Consider the following 26475-nt stretch of genomic DNA (forward strand, 5'->3'; position numbering starts at 1 on the left):
GTATCCATCAAAATCTGAGGTTTTGAATAGATAATTCCAGTTTTACATATGACAGATTAATGTAGTACAGTAAGTCCTCATGTAACATCATTGACAGGTTCTTGGAAACTGCAACTTTTAAGTAAAATGACACATAGCAGGCCCCCAAATAACATCAGTGTTTTCAACTTCATTTCATTGTGATGTTGATGAGGAAAAAGTTGGCTTTGCTTAAAACTGTAGTTTCCAAGAACCTATTGATGTTATTAAGTGAGGACTTACTGTACTTGTAGAACAACTTATAACATTCAAGGGATTGAAAAAGTTTTGGGTTCACGAAGGGACACAGATTTTGATTTGTCTCCTCTTCCAGAAGTCATCAAAATCCTTTTGGCCACAACTTTTAAGAACCATCCTTGGTGCAGGAATATTGAGACACTGGGAGATTAAACCATTTTAGTTTTCAAAATGAAAATGTGCATCAAAATCAAGAAAGAGATGTATGTTATAGGTCAATAAAAAGTACATGCTTAATACCAGCACTTTGGGAGGCTGAAGCGGGCGGATCACAAGGTCAGGAGATCAAGACCATCCTGGCCAACATGGTGAAACCCCATCTCTACTAAAATAAAAAAAAAAAAAAAAAAAACTTAGCCAGGCATGGTGGTGCGTGCCTGTAGTCCCAGCTACTCGGGAGGCTGAGGCAGGAGAATCGCTTGAACCCAGGAGGCAGAGATTGCAGTGAGCCGAGATCACGCCACTGCACTCCAGCCTGGCAACAGAGTGAGACTCCATCTCAAAAAAAAAAAAAAAAAGAAAGTACATGTTAATAAAAGGCAATGAAAATAACAAGACCTCCAATGTCTGCACCATTTGTGTAACTCTTCAGAAACAGCCATGGGAAAAACCCCAGCACCAAACTCTGCCTTCAAGTGGGTCTGTATAGCTTCTGGACATGTCTGCCTTGGAGCTTTATTAGGAGAGAAGAAAGAGATGCTTGTTTCCCAAGAAGTGCTGAGTCTGCACTTCCCAATTTTCAGACCATACTAAAAGGAAGCTGCCCAAAAATGTCAGAGGCAAGCTTGGGCCTGTACAGTGTCTTATAGGCTGAAGGCTGAGACAACACACCTATTTCCCAACTTCTAAGGGTGCAAGAGGGGGTGGGAGTGAGGCCACAATCTTTAGACAGCCCCTGTTTGTTTCTGGCTCTCATTTTTCCCCTCCAATAAAGGCAGCCGAAGCTCTCTCAGCCAAGTCTGGTCTTGACTCCAGGGAGCTCCAGACCTTTTCAGTGGAAGCTCTGCACAAACATGCTGGGAAAAATTGTCTGGAAACATATGCACCATCAAATCCACTGCTCCCTGACAGCCCTCAGGAAGCAAGCAGAGCCTACTACTCTAAAACTCTTGACCAGCAAAATCACCAGCTTGACCTGTGAAACCAGCACTAACTCATGAACACTAAATGGGCCAGCTGGAGCATTAACTGTCACATAGAGCCAAAGTGACAATGTTCTTGTAGTCAGATGGGGTTTATACTCCTATACTTTAACTTTACAGAAGCCCTTTATTGCCAAGGGAAGAGCCCGCACTTACTCTTAGAGGATCACTACTACTACACGTGCCTCCTCACCCCCGGAAAGGAAACTCAAGTGCTCTATGGCTATCCTGCCCTAAAACATCCTATTACCTTTGCCCAACCCCCTTGCACCCTACCTGCAGCACATCGGATGCTGACTTGAGGGTCATCATGAAATCACTGCCCAGCAACAGCTTGTTCCTGCTGGAGTTTCCCCTATTTACTTTGGCTCTCAGCATAAATCTCTAAGAATAATGGCTACCATACATTTAAATATTCCAACAGTAACTACACAGGCTGGAATTACTCAGCATCTCCCCACCTGGTAAGTCACAAACATGCAGAAAGCACACAATAACTTGTACTCTTGACCCTCTCATGTTGAAGCAAGACTGCTTTTTGCAAAGACCAGCTAATGAAATGAACATGACAACACAAGGTTCCTGTCTGAGATTCCTAAATGTAAAGGAAAATTTGGTATCTGTCACTTCATTTCTATGTGGTTTTATTTTTTATTTTTGAGACAGGGTCTCACTCTGGAACGATCTCAACTCACTGCAACCTATGCTACCCCAGCTCACGTGATCTCCCGAGTAGCTGAGACTACAAGGCATGGGCCACCATGACTGGCTAATTTTTGTAGAGACAGGGTCTTGGCATGTTGCCCAGGCTGGTCTCAAACTCCTGGGCTCAAGTGATCCACCTGCCTCAGCCTCACAAAGTGCTGGGATTACAGGCATGGACCACCGCACCCGGCCTCCTCCATGTTATTTACTCTCCGTGTTCCCTCTTCTACATTTGTCCAGGTGGGGTAATCCTACTTAGCCTCAGAGTCTCTGATCAAGAGCCACCTCTGCTGTTCCTACAGTAGACCCTTCACACTCTTACTGAAGGTGTTAGCATATGCAACTCTCTCCCCTTTTTGGAATGTAAGCTCCTCCAAGGTCGGAACTGGGTCATATTTATTTTCGTCTCCCTAAAGCCTTGCAAAGGGTCTAGTATAAAAAGGGATCTAGTGCAATGTTGGCAAGTCAGTCAGTGCATCAACTCCCCGTGACCAGGTAAAGAATTTTGTCTCCCTCCCATTCCCCAGGGAAGTCACGTACCTTGTGGAGCTTGTCGGCATTGTCATAGTAACCCTGAAGTTCCTGGTGAAGCACCCGGTTCTCCTCTGTTAATATTTCCACCATTTGCTGGGCTCGCTCCACAATTGCAAAGGCATCTGGACCAAGCTGCTGGCTGGGGGAGGCAGCGGGCGGGGGCTGTGGAGCGCCCAGGGCCATCGGGAGTGGAAGCGGCAGGGAGACAGAGTGCAGCGGCCCGCTGGTGGAGGAGGTCTGGGAGGACATGGGGCTGTGCTGCTGCATGGTTGACGGGAACGGAAGTTGGCACGGGCGGCTGCAAGGCAATGGAAGGCAGCAGTTAGAGCCCAGGGAAATGGTGGGAGCAGGAAGGAAGCCCCAACAATACTGGCACTGTTGATGGCTTCCACAGTCAGAGGCCATCAGTGCACTTCCCAGTGGGAGGTATTCACTGTGCTCCCATCTCAATCAGCACCATTCCGGCTATTGGGGAAACAGCAACCAAGACAGACCAGGTCCCTGCTCTCAGACGTTTACATGCTAGGGAGAGAGACAGGCAAGCCACCCAACAAGAAAGCCAAGTATCAAAACTTAACAAGTACGCTCCAAAGATAAGGTGGAGTGATGTGACAGGGAATGACCCCATGGCTACTTCCTACTGAGAGGGCAGAGAAGCAGTCTCTGAGAGGGGTGGTTTGAGATGAAGTCACACTGACAGACAAGAACCAGTGGGTTGGACGGAGCGGGTAAAGAAGTAGGGAAAAGGAGTATTCCAGGTAGGAGGTGTCAGCTGGTACAGTGGTCCCCAACCACTGCGCCATGGACCAGTACCCACCTGTGGCCTATTAGGGACTGGGCCACATAGCAGGAGGTGAGAAGCAGGTGAGTGAGCAAAGTTTCATCTGTATTTACAGCCGCTCCCCATGGTTCACATTACTGCCTAAGCTCTACCTTCTGTCAGATCAGCAGTGGCATTAGATTCTCATAGGAGCGTGAACCCTATTGTGAATTGTGCATGCAGGAGATCTAGGTTGTTTTTTCCTTATAATAATCTAATGCCTGATAGCCTGTCACTGTTTCCCATCAACCCAGATGGGACGATCTAGTTGCAAGAAAACAAGCTCAGGGCTCCTACTGATTCTACATTATGGTGAGTTGCATAATTATTTCATTATATATGACAATGTAATAATAATAGAAACAAAGTGCACAATAAATGTGATGTGTCTGAATCACCCTAAAACTATTCCAACCTCACGACTGTCTGCGGAAAAACTGTCTTCCACAAAACGGGTCCCTGGTGCCAAAAAGGTTGGAAATGCTGAGCTAGCGCACAGGGCCTGAGACAGGAATTAGCACTGGCACAAGCAAGAAGTACGAAGCACTGCCAGCAAGTAGCAGTGCAAGATAAGACTAGAGTGATGGGCAGGTGCCATGGCCAGACTTTACCTTGGAGTGTACAGAGGCCAGGGGAAGAGCTGCCTCTCCTGTGGTGTGCACAGAATGCAGTGCATGGTGGCAGGAACACACGTATGGAGTCCAATGAGGCCCAGGTGTGGTCTAGGTGAGAACTGAGGAGAGCTCAGAGTAGTGGCAGAAGAGAAACGCTCAGAGATTGGGATTTGTTTTGTATATATCATGGACGGGAAGAAGGGAAGTTGGGAAAATTAAAAATTACTCCTGGATTTTGGGCCCTACACAAATTGATAGGGGCACCATTTAATGAAATGAGAAGTCTTGGGGAGAAACTGATTTGTTTTGCTGAGGTGAGGAAGGTCTAGAGCTAAAGAGTCTAATTTTAGCCATGTTAAAAAGAACACATAAGGGTGTCTCTTCATGGCTCAAATACTTGGTATTAGCTCCTATCTTTGAGATCATGAATTTCCATCCCCGTCCCCATTCCTAACAATTCCATCCTAACTATTCAGTTAACCTGCTTCCTAAGAATCACTGTATTTTCTTTCAACCTAAGCCAAGGGCTCCTGACAACATTTAGAAGTATAAAGGGTATGAACCAAAAAGTATCTGAGACAGATCTCAATCAATTTAGAAAGATTATTTTGCAAGGTTAAGAATGTGCCCATGACAGAGCCTCAGGAGATCATAACCACATCTGCCCAAGGTGGTCTGGGCACAGCTTGGTTTCAAACACGTTAGGGAGACATGAGAGACATGAGACATGAATCAGTATGTGTAAGATGAACATTGGTTTGGTTTGGAAAGGCTGGACAACTCCAAGTGGGGAAGGGGCTACTAGGTCATAAGTAGATAAAAGAGACAACTGGTTGCATTATTTTGAGTCTCTGATTAGCTTTTCACTGAATACACAATTTACATGTGAGAGGAGGATAAAAGAAAAGTCACTTACACCTTAGTCTGGCTTAGTGAAACAACAGGGCAGAGGAACTAATAACATATGCTTTTGTCTCACGTGAGCAGAGGGATGACTTTGAGTTGTGTCTGTCCTATGTCCACAAGGAATTTCCTTGTGGGCAAATTGTGAGGCAGGTATGTGGCTTTTTTTTTTTTTTATCTTTGTAGCTATCTTATTTAAGAATAAAATGTGAGGCAGGTTTGCCTGATGCAGTTCCCAGTTTGACTTTTCCCTTTGGCTTTGTGATTTTGGGGTTCTGAGATTTATTTTGCTTTCACATCTTTCAGAAAAAGCATTTTATAAGAAAATGAATGAGCCTCTGGTCTCAGGTTTTGTCTGCTCTCTCATGGCTAGGACAGTTTACTCCTAGAAAGGTAGGTGCCAGGTTATTAGGAAAGATCATTTTTAGTAGGTTGTGAAATCTCATATCCTATGAAGAGAAAATAGGATGAGGAAGAGAAACAAACAAACAAACAAACAAGATGAAGAACAATCCTGGAAAACTGATATAGGCCATATTACTCTGAAGTCCATACATCAATAGGCAGGTATGAAAGTAGTTTATATATGTAAATAACTTGCTGTTATTTTCTTCTGAAGCTTACATTGTCTAGCTTCAGTTTGCAAGGCTTTAAGAAAGCACAGCTTCATTTTCAGGGATTTTAAATCAAGAAAAAAATGGAGGGAAAATAGGACAGGAAAGAAAGAAAAAAAAAAACAATTAAAAACATTACTTTGGAGACGTGTAGCCAGGAAAATTTTAGAATTCAGTCCAAACTATAGAAAATAATAAAATGGAAAACATTAGATAAGACTAGAATCTAATAATAAGTGTAGTCCAGTTTATTTTGAAACATAATTTTCTCTCTCCAGTCCTCATCACTAAAGACAAATCACAAGACAAATTTATGTGTAAAATAAGTGTTGGTCTTACCATACTTGGCCTGAGTATTTGCATAAAGTCAGCAAAAAAAAAAAAAAAAAAAAAAAAAATTGCCGTATAGGCTCTTTTCTTTTTAATTGACTTTACTGGAACTTTATTTCACAAGGAATCTCAGATTAGACTTCAATGCTTTGAGTCCAGCCTATGCCTGCAAATACCTGTATTGGGTGAATTCCTCACCTCAAGGGCCCAAGAAAACAGGGCTCCTGGGTCTGTCAGAAAGTGACATTCTTTACTTACTGCAGGTCAGGAACCTATACAGGGACTGTGTAGACAAGGTATAAGTCCAGCTTTCCCAAAGGGTTTTATTTGGCTCTACAAGTCAACCTCCATTCCTTAAAGCAATCTGGTTATATCTAAAAGCATGCCATTCCAATGAAAGCCCTGGTAAAATAACCAGTGTCTCCAATTGTGTCCTATTACAAAGAAAAAGATTCTTACTGAACTTACGCAACTAACTATACTGCTATAAATTAAATATACTTGCAAATAGTTTTCAAATTCTGGAGAAATCAGGTAGAGAGATATATGCTTCGGATTTTGCTCACAGGAGTGTAGCTGACCCAATTATTAAAAGCTGTAAATAGCTCAAAGAAAAAGGGTTTTCTGGATGCAGAAACAAAAGAATTAGCAACATTTCAAACAAAGTCATAAAAAATTATTTCAGTCTTTCATTAGTCTAATTACATTAGTAATTAACTCATGTTCTGCTTGATGTTTATGAACACATTAGCTTTCTACGGGAGTCTTGCAAGTTTTTCCTCTATTCTAGTGTCACAGTCTCCAAAGTCATCAGAAATCTGCATTCAAGAACAACTTGTCAGAGTCCTATAGCTGATTATAAAAAATACCTTTTGAAAAGAATAAAAGTGAAACAACTAGATGAGGAAAGTCATGGTTAAAGACACAAATGACAAGGAAACTGGATTATTTCTGTGGCATATAATTTTAGATCAGAATCACCATTACTACTAATAACATTTACTAAGACATATTAGAATCACAGGAATCTCATACAATTCTGGAACACACACTAATAACACATTTATATAAATATAATCCAAAGAAGGTTAAACCCCATTTCATATTTGACACTACTTCCTGAATGATTTTATTACATCAAATAAGCTGTATATGTCTCTTTTGGACCTCAAGGGATCTAATATCAAAAGATTAATGAGGACTAAAGTTAAAATTTGATTTTGGAAGTCTGTCAAATATAAAAAGTTTAGAACACTTCATATCACAAAATAGGATCACAAGTTGTTATAAAATAAGTCAATCATTGAAATGAGTCAAATCATTGAACTCAATGATTTCAAAAAAAAAAGCAAAACCTTTATTGAGAGATTTAACTTCCCAAACAACAAGCCCTAATAAAGACAGCATGAGGCCAATTAAATGTGTCTTTTAAAATTCTGTAAGTAAATTTATTAAATTTTAATTATCTTGACCATAAGATATAATTTCCATAAACCTTTTTATAACTTTTATAACCTCTTATGAAGGAGTGAGTTAATGCTCCAAAAAAAAGCGTGTTCATCTGACACAGGGCTCATATGCTGGTCTTGCATCAGTGTCATTTGGTATTAATGGTTAATTTACAGAGAAATTGAACTAATTTTATCTCTCAACATTGGCCCTTACAATCTCATGCCCACCTCTTCCACAATAGTCTCTGGGTCTTGAGGAGTATAGCTTTAATTTCTGGCCCTGTGTCTCACAAACACAGTTTATTTTGGTTGGCATCTTCTACCGGATCTGAAGATGTGGTTTTAACTGCTGTCAGGGTTTAAGACTGAAGAGGACTTGGTGTCCTGTTTAGACCCAGAAGTCAAAGCTCTGTAACTTAATGACACAAGGACTTTAAGAGCAAAATACAGAAAGTTATATGAATGTGATAACTTTAATTTGAAAAAATTTTTAATCTCAGTTTTTTCTAAGCAAACCAAAACTTAATAACAATGGTACTTATTTCAATAAAATATAAAATGTGTTTGTTTGGCCAGTTACAAAAAGGCAAAAGAAAAGATCTTCTGCAGTGCCACTGCTATTCCCTGTGGGGTGTCCATTTATTATCAATAACCTGAAAGTCAAACTAATAAAAAGGGTACTTCAATTAGACATAGAAAGAGTGTTTCTTAGGTAACAAGCGAAAATTTTTAGATTCATAGAACCATCTAAAGCCAAGAGCACAGACTGATATGCTGCAGAAGACATTTCCTTTAGGCCTTTAGGATAAAATATTTTTAGCATAAGGCCACAACAAACAGACAGCACCTGAGGAATAAAACTTACGGGAGCCAAAACTGAGTTGAAGGAGATATTTAACTATTTCAGGGCTTTTAAAAGGGGAGACAAAGCTGAAACAGCAAGACACAATAAAAGTTAAACTTTGGGTTAAAAAAATTAAAATGTCTTGTAATTTTGTTAAGGGTAAATCAATACCTTAAGAAAGTTTCATTGTACTACCCAATTCTTTAGTGCATAAGTGTTTTTTTAAAATATCAAAATGCAATCTCTAGAAAGACCATTGTAAATAATTTCTCTTTAATCACAGACAACTTGATCATATAGTTTTCTTCCCCATAAAACTTTATTTTACAAATCTTATTATGACTTACACAGACCATTCATGGCATACTTGGACTCTCTGGTTTCTCCTGAACATCCTTCTTTCTTAACCAGTCATTTTATTCTAGGACAAAAATTTACCATATAAGATTCTTTCTCATATAAAATTATTTTCCTTTTTAACCTTTCTTGCCAAAATACCTTTTATATTTATAATTTTTTTACAATGCTTTTATACATTGGTTACCATTACCTTGTTTTATCAATAACTTTTAAATAAACTTTGAATAGCCAAAATTATTTTCCTTTAAATAAGAACACATTTCTTTTCAGAAAACATTTTCTATAATTTATTTAAAATTAGAAATGACCCAGACATTCAATGAATATGTATTATTTAACTTTAGATTTTAAATTATGTGATAAGTTTATTTGTAGGCATTTATTCCACTACATTTATCTAATTAATTGTGTTTTCACCCAGATTACTTATTAAAACTGTGATAGTTATTATTAAAAATGTTAACCATTTTGTAACCTGTGTTCAGGTTTTCCTAAGAACCTTAACATTAGATAATTTTGTTTGTTTGTTTTGCCAATAACTCAGGATTTAGCTGTTTTCATTTACTGAACAATATTGAATTCCTTATTTATCAAATTTTACATAAAGATAATTTTCCTTTGTGCTACATTCATAACTTTATAGCCCTCATGCCAAATTTTTACATCTAGCAGAGACAATTAGGCCACTTTACCAATGAATCTAAACAATAATGTATGTTGACAATTCTGAAGCCATTTCTAATTACATTTCACAAATACTTTTAAAACTAGCTTATTTATTAAAATTTACTTAAGTCACATAAACTTGAAAAAACATTTGGCTTAAAGTCTTTTTTTTCTGATAAAGTGTTTGATTTAAGCACTTTTTCTTTTTTTTTTTCTTTTTTTTTTTCTGAGATGGAGTCTTGCTCTGCCGCCCAGGCTGGAGTGCAGTGGCCGGTTCTCAGCTCACTGCAAGCTCCGCCTCCCGGGTTTACGCCATTCTCCTGCCTCAGCCTCCCGAGTAGCTGGGACTATAGGGGCCCGCCACCTCGCCCGGCTAGTTTTTTATATTTTTTTAGTAGAGACGGGGTTTCACCGTATTAGCCAGGATGGTCTCGATCTCCTGACCTCGTGATCCGCCCGTCTCGGCCTCCCAAAGTGCTGGGATTACAGGCTTGAGCCACCGCGCCCAGCCAGCACTTTTTCCTTTAAGCCAATTAATTAGAGCTTTTATGTATTTTTAGTAGTGAAACATACACATGACACAAATACATAGATATACTATACACGTAGATAGAAATAGATCTTATAGATTCATAACAACTCTTTTTTTGCTACTATTTTAGACTTCTAATTTCTTGATAACATGTTTTATTACTCCAGACAGATGTCAGCTATGTAGCCCTAAATTTTGCATCTTAAAGGACCAACTCTTAGGTGAAAAATCAGATAGTGAAATTTATATTATCTCAAGGTGCAGAGAGAAAGAGTCTGGTGGTACTACAGGGAGATTAAAAACGGATGTCAAGTCAAACATAAAATTATAGAAATCCATCATAGAATTGTATAAGGAAACCAGTTTTATTTAGATAGGTAGTTCTAAATTTAGTCTCTCTCTTTTAACTGGATCTGTGAACTCTGGGCAGAGCCCACACTGAATCCTGGGTCTCCAAAAAGAGAACTAGTATGGGGCTAGACCACGTGACACTTTCACAGTGCACTTTTTTTTTCAAACAAAGACATTTCTCTAAGTGTGTAAACTACACTCTTTCTTACTTTAAACACCCCAGAATAATCTCTGCTACAATAACTATTTTAGTGCAAAAAAAAAAAAAAAAAAAAAAAAAAAAAAAAAAAAAAGGGGAAAAATACTACCAAAGCAAGCAGTTTAAGATCTGAGACCAACATATCTGTTTACACTCTTGGGGTTCCATAAGGAAAAACAGAGGTTTCTCCCCAAAAGGGAGTCCAGTGCCTTCTCTGTTTTCTTTAAGGAATCCTGGGCTATTAGAAACTATTTCAGGTCCCTTATGCAGCAGAGTGTGGCAAGAGAAAGGAGAGAGAGCAGAAGTAAATGGAGAAAACAGAATTCAGTCAACTGAGAAGAGAAAAAAACTTTTTCTCAAAAAAAAAAAAAGAAAGATCCTAGGAGAGAAAATAAATATAAAAGCCACACACACACACACACACACACACACACACACACACACACCCCTTGGATATTAGCTTTTAATTGACTGCTAACCATTGAGCTACTTAAGAAAAAAAAAACTTTTAAATCTCATTACCATATTTTAGCTAAAACAAATTGCTGATATTTCAAAACTAATACAAATGTCAAACCAGAAAGAGCTTGATTTAGGAACTAAACCCAGGCTGTCATGGTGACAAAAAATTGGGGGCAGAACCTTAGCTACCTTTAGCTACTGAACTGCAACGTGGGGCAACAGCCATTGCTACTCCAGTTTGGCTTGGCTTGTTAAGTAAATAAAGGTGCCCTTGTTATGTAAATAAAGTCCCTCAGGTAGTCAAAATCAAAAATCTTTCAGGCCTGCGCCGGAGCCTGTAATCCCAGTACTTTCGAGGCAGGTGGATTGGCTGAGGTCAGGAGTTCGAGACCACCCTGGCTAACATGGTGAAACCCCCGTCTCTACAAAAAATACAAAAAAATTAGTCGGGCGTGGTGGCAGGTGCCTGTAGTCCCAGGTACTCAGGAGGCTGAGGCAGGAGAATCGCTTGAACCTGGGAGGTGGAGGTTGCAGTGAGCCAAGATTACGCCACTGTACTCCAGCCTGGGCGACAGAGCAAGACTCAACCTCCCAGACCAAAAAAAAAAAAAAGAATCGTTTTTTTCCTTTTGCTGGCTGTCATTTTCCTTTTCCCTTTTTTTTTTTTTTTCAGTTATGGGAATTTAGCCAAATCAGAGGCCTTGTTCCCCATAATTTTAAACTCTCCCTTGGATTTGATCAAGTCAGACAGAGCTGGTCAAACCCAACAGGAAAAAGATGGAAACAACAACAGAAACAAACAAGCAACAACAACAACAACAAAACAGTTATGCAAAACAAACAATCTCACAATTTATACAATTACTGAGCACTTTAAAGGTAAGGAGAAATGAAGACCAGCTGGTTGTTAAATTTAGCCAAGACAAAACTCCAATTCAGCTACTTATCTAGGAGTGGGCCTCAGGCTAATGACTGCTCTCTACCATCCAAGAAACAGGAAAAACCTCTAACTTGCCTTCCCTGTTGGAAGCAAGCTAAAACTCCAGAAAGGAATTACCTGCACTCCATCATGCAGAAAAACTTGCCTTCCTTGTTGGAAGAAAGCAAGATTCCAGAAAAGGAGCTGTACAGCAAAATAAACTTTATATCTCGATCACATTGGAGAGATCAGGGATTCTCTGGAGAGGGAGTTCCCAGGCCTCAGCAAATTGTCCTATTGATCTGAGCCATAAAGGTAGCTTAAGCTGCTACCAAGCACCCGTAGGAGATTTGTCAAAGGACAGGGGAACCACCACTCAGAATCCCTTCAGGTTTCCAATTTGTGAACCCAAAAGTATCTGAGACAGATCTCAATCAATTTAGAAAGTTTACTTTGTCAAGTTTAAGAATACACCCATGACACAGCCAATGAATGTAAGATGTATATTGGTTTGGTCCAGAAGGGCAGGACAACTTGAAGTGGGGGAGGGGGCTTCCAGGTTATAGGTAGATAAGAGACAACCTGTTGCATTATTTTGAGTCTCTGATTAGCTTTCAACTGAATACACAATTTACATGTGAGAGGAGGGTAAAAGAAGAGTCACTTACGCCTTAGTCTGGCTTAGTGAAACAAGAGGGCAGAGAAAGAACCACATGAATTTGTCAGGTAAACAGAGGGATGATTTTGAGTTGTGTCTATCCTTTGTTCATATGGAATTTCCTTGTGGGCAAATTGTGAGGAAAGTAAATAGTTTTTTGTTTGTTTTGTTTTATCTTTGTAGCTATCTTAAGAATAAAATAGGAGACAGGTTTGCCTGATACAGTTCCCAGCTCGACTTTTCCCTTTGGCTTAGTGATTTTGGGGTCCCGAGATTTATTTGCCATTCACAAAAGCAAACAAAGTCTTGTTGTGTAGTTCTCCAACCATAGCTGTCTCTCTTCTGCAGAGACTTGGGAAACTCATTTTCCTGTTAATCTCAACCACGGGGTCGCAATCGGGGAACTGCAGGTTAGATACTAAGCATTAGCATGAAACCCCAAATCATCCACATTCCATATCAAAGGGCTGAGTCAGTCCTCTGAAGAGCCAGCTGCTTCTAACCAGTAACAGTGACATGTGCGACCTTCCATAACTTGTAGCCATCCACAGCCAAAGCGCTCAGAGCTACCCCCATTCTCCACAGGAGGTCACCGAGCCTTATTTTCCTTTTAAGTATATTTGCTGAAATGTTTGTGAGCCTATCAGCCTCTGTATCTCTCATTTTCTAAGTATTTCTCATAGCCAGGTTTCCTCTGAATGCAACTCCTAACAGCTAAATGTCAAACTCTAGAAGACAATTTGACAAGGATCACTTCAGCCTTCCCTACATGGATATGCAGACCTTCACATAAATTGCCACGGAATAAGTCCAACAGATCCTAATAGAGTAATTAGCCTCAGGCCTTGCTTGGTAACTAAACTCAAGACACTCCATCTGGGCTCAGGATGTATTTCCCAGCTGGATTTCCTTAGGCCTTCAATTTAGCAGCCCTTCCATTTCATGTTGAAATAACTGGGATCAAAGTTCCCCAGGCAAGGTAAAGAACTGGAGAGCTCAATGCAATTCTTTATTCCATAAGTGACTTCACCTTGCAACCATCTGCAGTTTTCAGAAAAGAATGTTATCAGCGGAGACACCTAAATCATCCGTCCTCTCTCTCGCTACACACCCACTGCATAACCTGCCATCTCTTTAGACACAAAGCGTTTCTGCATCTTGGTGAATTTGTGCCCCTTCCACGCTGAAGTGTGTGTGAATATACATGTCGTCTCGTGTGTACAAAGAGGTCCAACTCCACCACAAGAGTGAAATTCACAATGTCCCGCTTTCACCTCAGGTCACAGGAGCTTCGATCAGGAATGGACACAAAACACCACATATCTGTCACTGAGTTAGTGCTTCCTGCAGGCTGGCTAAATCCTACAATAATACATTTTTCAGGGAAAGAGGTTATCTTGGTAAGAGTCAAAATACCACAAATTACACCACTGCTTTCAAATGAAAGGGCAGAAACCCATTCCCACTTCCTGAGTATTCCCCTTCACACTTCACTTAATGTGAAGAAGAAACGCAGCTGTCTCCTACAGGCTGAGGTGGGCACAGGTGAGTCTACAACTCCCTCCCCTCCTACTCAGGTAGCTTCGGATGGGGCTTCCATCTTTTAGCATTTAACTCTGGGATTTGGAAGTCACTTATGGTCAACTGGGAGCTTATCTTCTCCATCATCTTTTTATGTCATGTAGCAATTACAAGGAAAACCAAGGAGAGAGGCCGAAATCAGGCGATAGTGCTTTCTTGATGCCAGCATACGTCGTCAGTGATGGTGACTAGTTACCTGAATGACAGTGCAGAAAAGGCAGGTTTGCCAAGCTTAAGGGATAGAAAAGAATGGGCTTTTTCAAAATGGGAAGTTTTCTATCAAACAGAGAGCACTGGCCTCACAAATAACTCAGTTACACATTCATGCTAATAAATACCACATTACGATGGACAAACTGTGGGCAGGACAGAAACTTCTATTCCTTGGCTCCACTGCTCAGCCAGCTGGGGTGAGTGAGCTCAAGGGTCTGTATAAGCAGATCTGAGCTTAGTGCAAATGAGGGAGAAAGAGTGTCAGGAGGGAACGGGACAATTTCACAGAAAATCGTACCAGTGCTATGAAACAGCCCATCCTTGGCTGTTTCATAAGATAATGTTATTGATGGGCCCCTATCAGGATAAACACGTCCTAGTAATGGGGACACAAAGAAAAGGGGAAAAGAGGCTGGGCACGGTGGCTCACGCCTATAATCCCAGCACTTTGGGAGGCCGAGGCGGGCGGATCATAAGGTCAAGAGATCGAGACCACGGTGAAACCCCCTCTACTAAAAATACAAAAAATTAGCCAAGCGCTGTGGCGGGTGCCTGTAGTCCCAGCTAGTTGGGAGGCTGAGGCAGTAGAATGGCGTGAACCCGGGAGGCGGAGCTTGCAGTGAGCCGAGATAGTGCCACTGCACTCCAGCCTGGGCGATAGAGCGAGACTCCGTCTCAAAAAAAAAAAAAAGAAAAGGGGAAAAGAGAGGATGGGAGCCCACACTTATTGATAAACTACTTGTGACTAGAACTCCATGCTCTAATTGTCTATTTGTGAGCCTGTTTCCCTATTAGATTGTGAAATCAGAGAGGAAGCTTACTAGACATCCTGTATCTCCGTTTCATGGGACTACAATGCCACTTATACAGTTGTTAGAGTCTGATACACAGTAAGCACTGCACAAATGTTAGATGTTCTTACCATGATTATAATTATTATCATTGTATCCCACAGCCCCTAATACAGAGTCTAACACTGGACATTCATGAGAAGCCTGGTAAATTTTTTCTACGATGGCAAACATTTATTGAACACTTTTTATAATCCAGCCACCAGGGTATCCACTGCTACACGCATCATTGCATTTTGACCTTTATATAACAGATATCATTATCAGTTTATTCAGAAGAAGAAAACAACACACAGGATAGTAACCTGCAAAATATAGTAACAGATAAAGATGACACAGGCATAAACAAGATTCAGGCCTGAGCTTTCCAATTCCAGAGTCCCCGCAGTGAACTACTTCCCTACACTGGTGAATGCAAAAGGGAAGGCAGCCATCCTCTGGACCTGTGCTCCTGAGTTCTTAACGCTCACCTGCGGCCCAATCTGAGCCATCATTGTGTCCACGCTCTACACCCTAAATGGGCAACCTCAGGTAAGCAGGAGGGCTAGCAGCCTGCCTCTGAGTTGTTTTCTCAAACTGGAACTTACATTCAACATTATTATCTGCTCTCAGGCTAATATCTTGCCTACAAAGAGGATTCAACTAGCATTTATTGAAGGTCTGTGCTATTTCCTAGGCACTACATTCCACCATCTTGCTTAATTCTCACAGAAATGAGACAGGCACCACTGCCCCTATTTTCATGAGAAAACCCAGGTTCAGGAGGTCAAACAACAGCTCTTTCTCCTTTCTCTAGGAACCAAATGAGCTTTGGAACAAACAGGAAGTGATCGTTTTTCCCTCTGCTACCAAACTGACTGACTATTTAAATATGTCTGAGCAGGACTGCAAGTGCCTCTTCTCCCAAGTCCACAGTTATATATGAAAAACCGAAATCATATGAATTTAAAAGCTATGTGTAAGAGACAAAATATAGCCTCCTAGGCTGGTCCTCCATTGTCAATGATCTGGGCTAAGCTTGTCCAATGCGAGTCACATGCAGCCCAGGACGCCTTTGAATGCAGCCCAACACAAACTCATACACTTTTTAAAAACATGATGAGACTTTTCTGCGATTTCTTTTTAAGCTTGTTGGCTATTGTTAGTGTTAGTGTATTTTATGTGTGGCCCAAGACAATTATTTTTCTTCCAGTGTGACCGAAGGAAGCCAAAAGACTGAACACCCCTGATCTGGGCCATGCTGTATACAGCCCAACTCCCAGAATTTGCACCCATTTCTTTCCTCTGAATTTACAACTCTGCCTGAGTCACCCTCACTGGCTTTATGTCATGTTACTGGTTCTCTTAAATTTCTATTTGAAATAATACCACTGAATATTTTATATATGTGCATCTTTTCTCCCTTATCATTAACATGCAAATTTTCTAAAGACAGACAATTATGACTTACACTGAGTTGGCACCCAATAAACTTTTATCAATTTAGTCCTAAAGCTTAAGAGTAAGTTAGACCATATCTGCTTGATGGGTTTTCAAATAAATAGATAAACCTTCAACACTATATTAAGGGAGAGCTCTCTGGCATTTAGATTTGTTCTGGATATTATAAGTGGACTATGGAATCATAAAGTTGCCAATATGATAACATAGCTTGGTGCCACTGCCCTTCTTCTCATGAATTTGAGGTCACAGAAGGCAGCTCAAACTGGAGCAATGATGTATTCGGATTGAGGAAACAAGGTCATCAGTAACATCTGATCAAACGTCCATTTGCTCCTCTGCATACAACAAGCCTTCATAAATAAACTCACGTTTTTACATTATGCTTGCAAATAAATGTGCCTTGAATAAATAGCACTTTACATCACTGTGTTCTTTAATTCTCACAAACTTGGGCATTCACTGCTCTCATTCCATATACGGTATTATCCTATTTTATGAGCATCCAAATCAAGGCTCAGAGGATTCACATGACAAACCACAGATCTCACAGTCTGTACAAGGCAAATAATGGGCCTAGAGCCCACCATATTCCCACCTCATCAGGGTACCCCACCATGTGGGTACAGGAGTGCACTGTTCCTTAATACGGGGTCTCTTTCATCCTAGGATTGCCCTTCTTTAGCCTTGTAATCATGGACAAGTTTTAACCTCTTCTTCGCCATTAAATGGTGATAATAGTACCTACTTCACAGAGTTATTGTGAGAATGAAATGAGATGATGTGCTTAGTGTCTCTCTTTAGGAAAGCACTTCATAATGGTTAGCTTCTGTTATCATCACACACTGCTAACGGATGACAGAAGAAAGGCAAGAAGCACCACCCTTGGATTGCCCTTCCTCTTCGAAGACCATGAGCTAAGAATCACAGTCCCTGTCCCTACAACCTGTGTGAGGAATCACGGCATGATCCAGCACCACGGAATGCAGTGCCATGCACAACCAGAGCATGGTCTGGACTGATGTCGGTGCATGTCAGTACATGCTCTCAGACACAGATTCTCATTCCTTCTAGTCCTACACTGTCCAAACAGTGGCCACTAGCCACTAGGCTATTGGGCACTTGAAATGTGGATACTTTGAACTGAGATGTGCTCTAAGGGTAAAACAGACATTAGAACTTTAAGACTTAGGGCCAGGCGCAGTGGCTCATTCTGTAATCCCAACACTTTGGGAGGCCGAGGTGGGTGGATCACTTGAGGTCAGGAGTTCGAGACCAGCCTGGCCAACATGGTAAAACCCCATCTCTACTAAAAAATACAAAAATTAGCCCAGCGTGGTGGCATGTGCCTGTAGTCCCAGCTGCTTGGGAGGCTGAGGCAGGAGAATCACCTGAACCCAGGAGGTGGAGGTTGCAGTGAGCTGAGATCGAGCCACTGCACTCCAGCCTGGGCGACAAAGTGACTCCATCTCAAAAAAAAAAAAAAAAAAAAAAAAAAGAATTTGGAGACTTAGTAGAAAAGGAAAATACCTCACTGAGAGTTTTTAATATTGATTACCTGTTAAAATGACAGTATTTTGGATTTAATGGGTTAACTAAATTTTTTTAATGTTTCTAAATGAGTTAACTAAACTATGCTTTAAAATTAATTTCATTTGTCTCTTTCAAACTTCTTAAGATGTCACTGCTAGAAAATGTTTAATGAGATACGTGGCTCACGTTACATTTCTATTGAACAGTGAGTGCTGCTCTAGACCATTGTGCATGTACCCCAGAAGGCCTGGTTCTGGAGAGCCAGTTCCAGATTTCAGTGAGCATCAGAGCAACTCATGCAACAGACTAGCTGTTCCCATTCTGTGGTCCCCAGATCCTCAAGCATCAATGGTGAGGTCAGGAGTTCGAGACCAAGCCAAACTCAATGTATTAAACTCTATGTTCATCTATAATTAGGCCATCAGGCTAATATGTAATAAAAAATACTTGTTTGACAAAAATTTTGCAAAACATGACAAGAAAATAAAAAAAAATCAATGGGTAAACAGACAAAGGATGTAGTAAAGTAATTCATAAAGAGAAAATGCAGGGGCTAAGTACACATTTTCCTATGCAAAATTAATAGAGAAATTAAAATCAAAACATTTCTCAGTTTGTCAATATTAACAAATTTCTCAAGATATAATACATATTAGGCTTCTGCCTTTGTAAAAAATAATCCCGAGAAAAAAGACTGGAAGGAACTATTGCAAAAGGAAAAAAAGACCGGAAGGAGCTATTACTACAAGTAATGGGACTACAGATTTTTCTTCTACTCTTGATACTTTTCTGTTCTTTACACATTTTCTACAATGAACATGTATGGCTACTTAAAAAAATTTTATTAATACATGTACATTATATATAGAAAATTAGAAAACATAGATAACCCAAAACTCAGCATTGTTATTTTAATAATCAGAAAAAATGTAAACAAAATGAAATTTAAATGAGGTTAAATAATATAGGGCTTCTTGGCTGTGAAGAGGTTCAAATTTGAATTCCGTTGACTCAATAAAAATACCTCTTATTTATATACAGCTTTGCAACTTACAGTATTTTCCTATAATTTTCTGGTCCTTGAAGCAACATAGTGAACAGAGGATTTAACGGTGGTATCTCTGGATAATAAGACTGGGGCAATTTCTATTTTCTTTCTTTTGGGGGGTGGAATGGAAGTTATCTGTATTTCTAAATTTTGTGCAATGAATATGTTTTATTTATCTAAGGAAGAAAATCAGTTATTATGGCAAAAACCACAATTACTTTTGCACCAACCTAATAGTTTTAGGGAAAAAAATGAGCTGTAACATTTAGCAGATAAGGAAACTGAGGCTCTGAGAACTTATGCAATTTGCTACCAGAAGGAAGAGCCAGAACCCAAACCCCCTGAATGTTTTTTTTTTTTTTTTTTTCAAACTCATGGAACTCCCCACTTGGACCCCTCTGATCATGTAGACACCTTAAATGTCATAACTGTTCAAATGAAGACTCTACTCTTGGGTAAACTAAGATCAGAATCATTGCTATCTAGGGTGGCTACAGATAACCCTCCTGTTTAGAGAAGTCACTCATTTAATGCATTGTTAGGTTTCCTGAGAAAGTAACCTGAACTTGACCCTAGCTTCTTGAAATACCCAAGCTGCAGAGCCGTTTGTCAGGACACACAGGGCATTTTATTTTGTTCATCCAGCCGTAATTCAGCTTAAATACTGGAGAAACTCCTGAGTTCCCATGCTGGTATTCAAAACACATGTTTAGCTGGTGGAATTTAAATAAGGCTCCATGGCCTCATTTTCGTTAAGGGCAATGCATCGTTTTTAATCCAACAGCCCTGGGTCTGGCTTACCTTTTCATCCCACAAAGCAATTCATTTTCATGATTGCATAAACTGCAAATCATAATTCCCCATTTTGGAAACATACACTTACTCCCAAAATTCTCCTCCCTCCTCCAGCCATGTCCAACACAAAGTAAGACAGGACCACCAAACCTTCTTTCTTGTAATATGGCACATCCCAAACACAGAGTCCACTAGGAGTAAGGCCTGTGATTTAGCAAATATCTTCATGCTTGTTCGTGTTTAGACTGGACTCGCTGCACTGGTGAGCTGACAGGGTTCCCTGAGGATAGGCGTTATCTTTAATTTGCCAAATGTACCCTTGGGCTGCCCCCACTTTACTTGTCCCTCCTCCCTGCACTGTCAGTGGGCATGTACCCAGAGAATGTCAGTGCCTCTGACTCTATTTTCAATAAAACCAAATCAGGTTTTCTGGGGGAAAATGCATAATGCATTTTTTAAAGGAAAATAGTGATTTGGGGAATAGGTCATACCACAGGTTCCCTCACTTAATGTATGACACTGCAAGCCCCCTGCCCTGATGAGAAAGAAGGTGGTGGTGATGGCTGTCCTGTGACAAGGCAAGAAGCCTGCTCTATCATAGGATATCCACAGCTCCTCTGGCTTTGACATCATCTTATATTTTAATCAACCTAGGATAGGAGGGTTGGGCCAAACACTACTATGTCATGTTTTTATAAAATATCTATCTACATACCAAAAAATCAAATTAATGTATTCATAGATGAACAAAATATTAATAAACAGTAACCACTCTTCTCTCCACTTCCGGGAAGCTAGTAAATCAAATCCCCTATGCTGAACAGACAAGACTGAGCCAAGATAAAGGCCAAAAAGGCAATGCACAGGCTGAGAGAGTGGAAACTGAGCCTTAAGTGTTCTTTTCATTGACAGGAGTCATTCTTAGTCTTTTTCCAAACTGATACTGCCTAAAACACACAAATTAGTCTTAAATTAGTATTTATCATCTTTCATAATGGAAACATTCTAATAAAAATGTCTAAAGAAAACCCACAACCCTCCCCCTAAGAATGAAAGCACCTCCAAATAAAAGCAAACCAAAAGACAGACGAAAGCCCACACCCAGAGCTGTCAGCCCCATTAAGTCTGGTCTGTGACAGTCTTCCCAGGTATCTGAAGAAAAAGAGGTATCCAGACAGCTTTCCTCCTAGAGTCTAGAATACTTCACCAGAATTCTGGTCCTGTTGAAAAAAACAGAAGGTGGGCAGAGCACAGGCTGGACATCACATGTGATATATTCTATAAATCTGATTAGAAATTTACCAGATTTAGTGACCCCAAGTGAAAGCTTAAATCTGTGGCTCCACTGCAAAGTACAGTGGTCAAGAGTTCACCCTCGTGGGAGACGCAGTGTGCACAAAGAGTTCCAGGTTTGCACCTGGCTCCTGCACTTCCAAGCTGCAGGCTGTAATCAAGTTAGTTAATCTCACTCTCTAAGCCTAAGTTTTTATTGTATCCAAAAATGGTGATATTAACAGTACCCCCTCTTTAGAGTTGTTGTAAAGATTAAGGGAGATGAGTAACCCACACAAAGTGCCTGGCACACAGTAAGCATTCATCCTCTTGCTACCACTACCACCACCACAACGGCTCCATTGTCACCCGCTAAGGGTGAAGATGGAGTTCTAGAAAACGGACAATCAGAGCAAGTATTAGAAAAAAACAGATTTTAGTTTATGCTGAATCCATTATAATATACAAGTCTTAAGAACAAGAAACATAAAAAGCCTGTTTTTGAGATCAAATAAATCTAAATAGCAAAGCATACTTCCCTCCCCCCAAAATTAACCTAGTTAGTTATAACGAGTTCAAATAGGAAGTTAAGACTATTTGCAGGCAGGGTGCAGTGGCTCACACCTGTAATCCTAACACTTTGGGGGGCCACGGTGAATAGACTGCTTGAGCCCAGGAGTTTAAGACCAGTCTTGCCAACATGATGAAACCCCATCTCTACCAAAAAAAAATTACAAAAGTTAGTTGGGCATGGTGGCACATGTCTCTAATCACAGCTACTAGGGAGGCTACAGTGGGAGGATCACTTGAGCCTGTGAGGTAGAGGCTGCAGTGAGCTGTGACTGTGCTGTTGCACTCCAGCCTGAGCGACAGGCATCTCAAGACAACGACAGCAACAACAAAACACTATTTGCCTATTAAATTAGCAAATATTTTGCAATTATAATGATGTAATAACTAACATGGTCAAAGTGCAGTAAAATAGGCATTGTAATATTTTTACAAAGTTTTCTGGCATCAGAAGCTTTTAAATGTTTATTATAATTTACCCAATAATTTCATTTCTAAATAATGATTCATAAGGAAGTAAGCCAAAACATAGATAATTTGATATGCATGATGTTGTTCACTCTATTATGGAGAAAATGGTGTAAATGGTATACTTTATGACATATTATACAGCAATAACAATGTTGATTTTGAAAATATAAAGGATTGAGGAAAAAAGCTTGTGATACAATACTATCTTTCAAAAGCTAGGATACTAAACAATATAATTTATGATTATAATGTGAAAAAATTAATTTGTACAGGAAAAATGTTAGTGGGTGTATTATGAAAGTAGGATATTGTAAATAATTTTTCAGCATCTCTAGTTCCCAAATTTTTTGAAATATAGATAGCCTTCTTTGGAAAACAAATATACATGTTGACTAATATATTCTAAACTGCTTTGATAAAAATCAGATCATCCCTTGGTATTCACTCATGCATTCGTTTCCATTAACAGTGCAGATTGCATAAGCCAAGTCACTACTTCTGTAAGTGGTCTGTTTCCACAAAGAGTCAGAATTAATATCCAAATGCTTGCCTTTGCTGGGGGGTGGGGGTGGTCACAATTCTCCACAGTAACAACCTGTCTAATTCCCATCTTGTCCTCATTCTTATCCATTTACACTTTCAGGTTGACGAAAATGTATAGTGGAACAAGAGGAAAACCAGGGCCTTCATCTATAGCCAGCACATGTTCCCTGCAGGCCTCTGCTGCCTTAGCACTCCCATCCCCACCAGCCACAGTAGCTCACCCACATGGGCCAAGGTGGGTCAAGTCAACGAGGTCAAGGCCTCATCTCCCAGAGAGTTCCCATGAAAGGAGCCTAAAGGGCCTTACAATCATCTACCAAATATCTCCATCTTTAGGGCATCAGAGCAGTTGAGAGAATTTGTAAGCTATGGTGAGTCAAGAGTGATCACAAAAAATTCAAATTCTTACTCTTCTCATAAGTTCTATCACTTGTCTCTTTGGAGCTTTCTGCCTCTAGGCAAAAAGGAGTAACGTCTCAGCAATGTAATGGGTTGGACCAAACCACTGAATATTCATTACACACTGAGCCCACATTTGCAGTATCAGCCAGGGAGATGGACTCCATGATCTCCATCAGAGGCGTCTCCTTCTAGTCCAGGAGTCTATGTGGTTGTATGTACGTACACAATGGCCTGCAGCTTCCTAAACCATCATGATCAATGACAAATAGATAACCCTTTAAGTACAAGATAATGTGTCAGTGAAATGAAAGGGGCCCTACTTGTCTTCTGGGTCACAGGTAAGTTGAACCTCACACACTGCTGAGTTTTAGGTCCAATCCTTGGAGTTCAGGCCACGTTGAATGTGTTTGAAGCAGGGCTGGTATTGATGCAACACTGTTTACCCAGTCAGCCAAGGGCTGCACCACTGGAGCCATGCTGGCTAGCCATGGCCCTGTTCACAAAGGGGCCTTGTGGCTCCGGGGCCCAGCCTCAATGGCCTGTCTGTTACGTCTCCTGAGACATTTGATGCGTCATATCAACCAGCTGCCAAGCCTGGCAGTCAGCTCAAATCCCTCACACATTTCTTCTTCTTTCTAACGTCATAACTTTGAGACAAATGACCTCCAAAAGTGTTCCCCTCCGCCCCTGACCACTTCTCCCACCTCACATCACACCTATTACCAAATAATAAAAGGCAAAGTGATCCACTGTATGCATTTTATGGTATGTATATATTACTTTACAAATAGTAAAGCAAAGAAGAGGAAGGGGATTTCATTTCAGGATAGTTTCCCCTCTATCAAGCTCTAGAAGCTGAGTTAAATTATCGGGAAAAAGGGTGAAATATAATAAGCTAAACTCTGGTATGATGGTGGAATGACATCATGGCTTATTTTAAAAAACTGTGGTAAATAATCGTGATGCAAATACCAGGGATTTGATCGTTTATGACACAAGGAGCTATAAAGGGGGAAGAAGAGCCTCCTGGGTCCCATCTTGGATTCCTGGGAGGAGTCGGGTTATGCCCACTTAGGGAGAATGCATTCTCCTGCCTGGCCAAGATCTCACAGTTGGTTATGCTGCTTCCGAGCTGGCATTCTCAGCCTAATGTGGGGAAATGTGTCAGTGCTGGGAAGCCAGTGGCAGATCAGGCCACTCTCCCTCTGCCAAGCTCCAGCCTCTCCTTTTCCAGAAAATGTACAGCCAAGGTATGTCCTGCACATAGCCACTGAGGTCGTTTGGGGAAACCCTGGCTTGTTCAATTTAGAAACAGAAAAATAAAGCCCTTCATGAAAATGACATATCCAATAACAGGCAGTGGCCACGTGTCTTCTCTGTTCATGTTCCCTGCTCCTCCTTCAAAGTCAGCAACATCTAAACACTTCTGACTCCCAAAGTGTGATCTTCAGACCCAGTTTATCTCCTGAGAGCTTGATTCGTAATTCCCTTATTTCCATCTTCCCTGTTCCAGAACTTCTGTATCTAACCATTCCCTAAACCCTGTCAATTCTACTTCCCTACCTCTCTTAGCACATAATGCTCCTCTGTTCTCACTGCCCAAGCTTCAGCCACCCTCACCAATTCTGATCTGGACTACTGAAAGCATCCTGGAGTTCCTTGTGGCGAAGGTCTCCCTTTCCTCTAATTCATGCACTGCCACCAAAATCAGCTATTAGACATCCACATACCATCCCTGCCTAAGAACACCGCTTTTCCCAATTGCTTATGGATAAATTCTAAACTCCTTAGTATGACACCCAGAGACTGTCATCACCAACTTCCCTGTCCAAACACACCTCAACCAAACGGGTCCCAACTTCCCTGTCCAAACATATCTCCTGTCACTTCTTACCACACCCTGGCCCACCAGTGCTCTGCATTATTGCCACTCATTCAGACAAGAATCCTTATGACGTCTTTGTCTGAAGACACGGCACTCCCTCACACAGCACATACTGCTACTTCATCTCTACCCTACAATTCTGATTTATCCTTCAAGTTCCAACTCAAAAGTCACCTCCTCTGGGAAGCACTCCCCAACCCCTCCAGCTGTGAGTTATACCATCCTATCTGTTCTCCTAGCATTCTCTGTCCTAGAACAGCACATTGCATGGCAATGATCTGTTCAGATGCTGGTTTCCTCCAAGATAATGCTATAGCGTCCTGAAGGGCAGGGACCCCATCTCTGAACCAGGAACAGGGCTGCAGAGTAGAGCATACACTCAGTAGGTGCTGTCGAATCCATCAATCAACTGGAAGAATACAAGTGAAGGCTGTAGGGAGAATTAGGGCAAGGGAATGAATAGATTTTGGCCGTCAGGATACTTGAATGTAGCCCCCAGTTGCCTCAGAGCTGTGTCTATGAAATTCATTAATCTCTCCAGGCTTTAATTTCTCATCTGTTGAGTGAGGGGTGGCACTATGTGATTTCTACAGTCCCTTTAACTCCTCCATTCTAGCATTCAGACTACATTTTCCTTTAAAATCTACAATGAAAAAACCCTCTGGTAATAATATGTTCCAGGAGTTTGGACGGTCTCCACAAAGCCATTGGAAAATTGCTACTTTGCCAGGCCACTAGGCAGAGCTCCCAAGGATGGCTAACAAGTGAGGTCCCTTCCCTAAACCCATAAATCCCCAACTGCCTGCTGCTATGTTTGGAGAAAATCCCCCAGTTGCCCTCTACTCTATTTCACCCTATATATTCTGGCCACAAAGTGTTTTATTAAATATCATGCACAAGGAAAAGAAAAGCCTGATGACAAAAACCTAATCTGCTCTGAAAATAATAAATGCTAATAACATGACTGCTGAATTTTGAAAAGCCTCTACAGTTGATAATCACCTCGTTACCCCATACTCAGGGGGTGGCTGGTACCGCAGGACGGCCACATCTGTTCTCACAGGCTGAGGAGCAGGGTAGGGCTTGACCATCTCGTGGAGCATCCCGGGGTGCTGGTCACCATAGAAAAGTCCGTGCTCCTGGGTCTTGCTGACTGGGGACATCATTTGCTTGGTCTTGAAGGGGTACTCAGGTGGAGGACCCCGAGGGTCCAGCACTTTACCTGCAGGCTGAGCAGGGGAGGGCCCCCCTCCCGCTTTGAAGCCCTTTCCATTCCCCGAGCCGGGATGGTGTTGCTTGGCCCCATTCCTTTCCAGGGACAGCTGCATGATTCTCTCGCTGAGCGAGCGGACGTGGCCCTGCTTCAGTTCCTTCAGCGCCTCGTCCTTATGCGCCTGTCCACTGTTGGCACGGTTCACAGTGGGCCTCCCCTCAGTTCGGGACTTCTGACTGGTGCCCCCTGCCATGTAGTAACCATGGCCCACCAGCCCC

The 26475-nt window shown here is 41.1% G+C and overlaps 1 protein-coding gene across 1 annotated transcript in view; it reads right to left on the reverse strand.

The window, feature by feature from the left end:
* AMOTL1 (angiomotin like 1) overlaps nt 1-26475 on the reverse strand; it is a 178329-nt gene that overhangs the window by 55183 nt on the left and 96671 nt on the right. The window contains 2 exon segments of the mRNA XM_017882014.1: nt 2664-2955; nt 25987-26474. Coding sequence (XP_017737503.1) covers nt 2664-2955; nt 25987-26474 — 780 coding nt within the window.

This window comes from Rhinopithecus bieti, unplaced genomic scaffold (genome assembly GCF_001698545.2).
Source record: "Rhinopithecus bieti isolate Rb0 unplaced genomic scaffold, ASM169854v2 scaffold_12653, whole genome shotgun sequence".
Taxonomy (NCBI): Eukaryota; Metazoa; Chordata; class Mammalia; order Primates; family Cercopithecidae; genus Rhinopithecus; species Rhinopithecus bieti.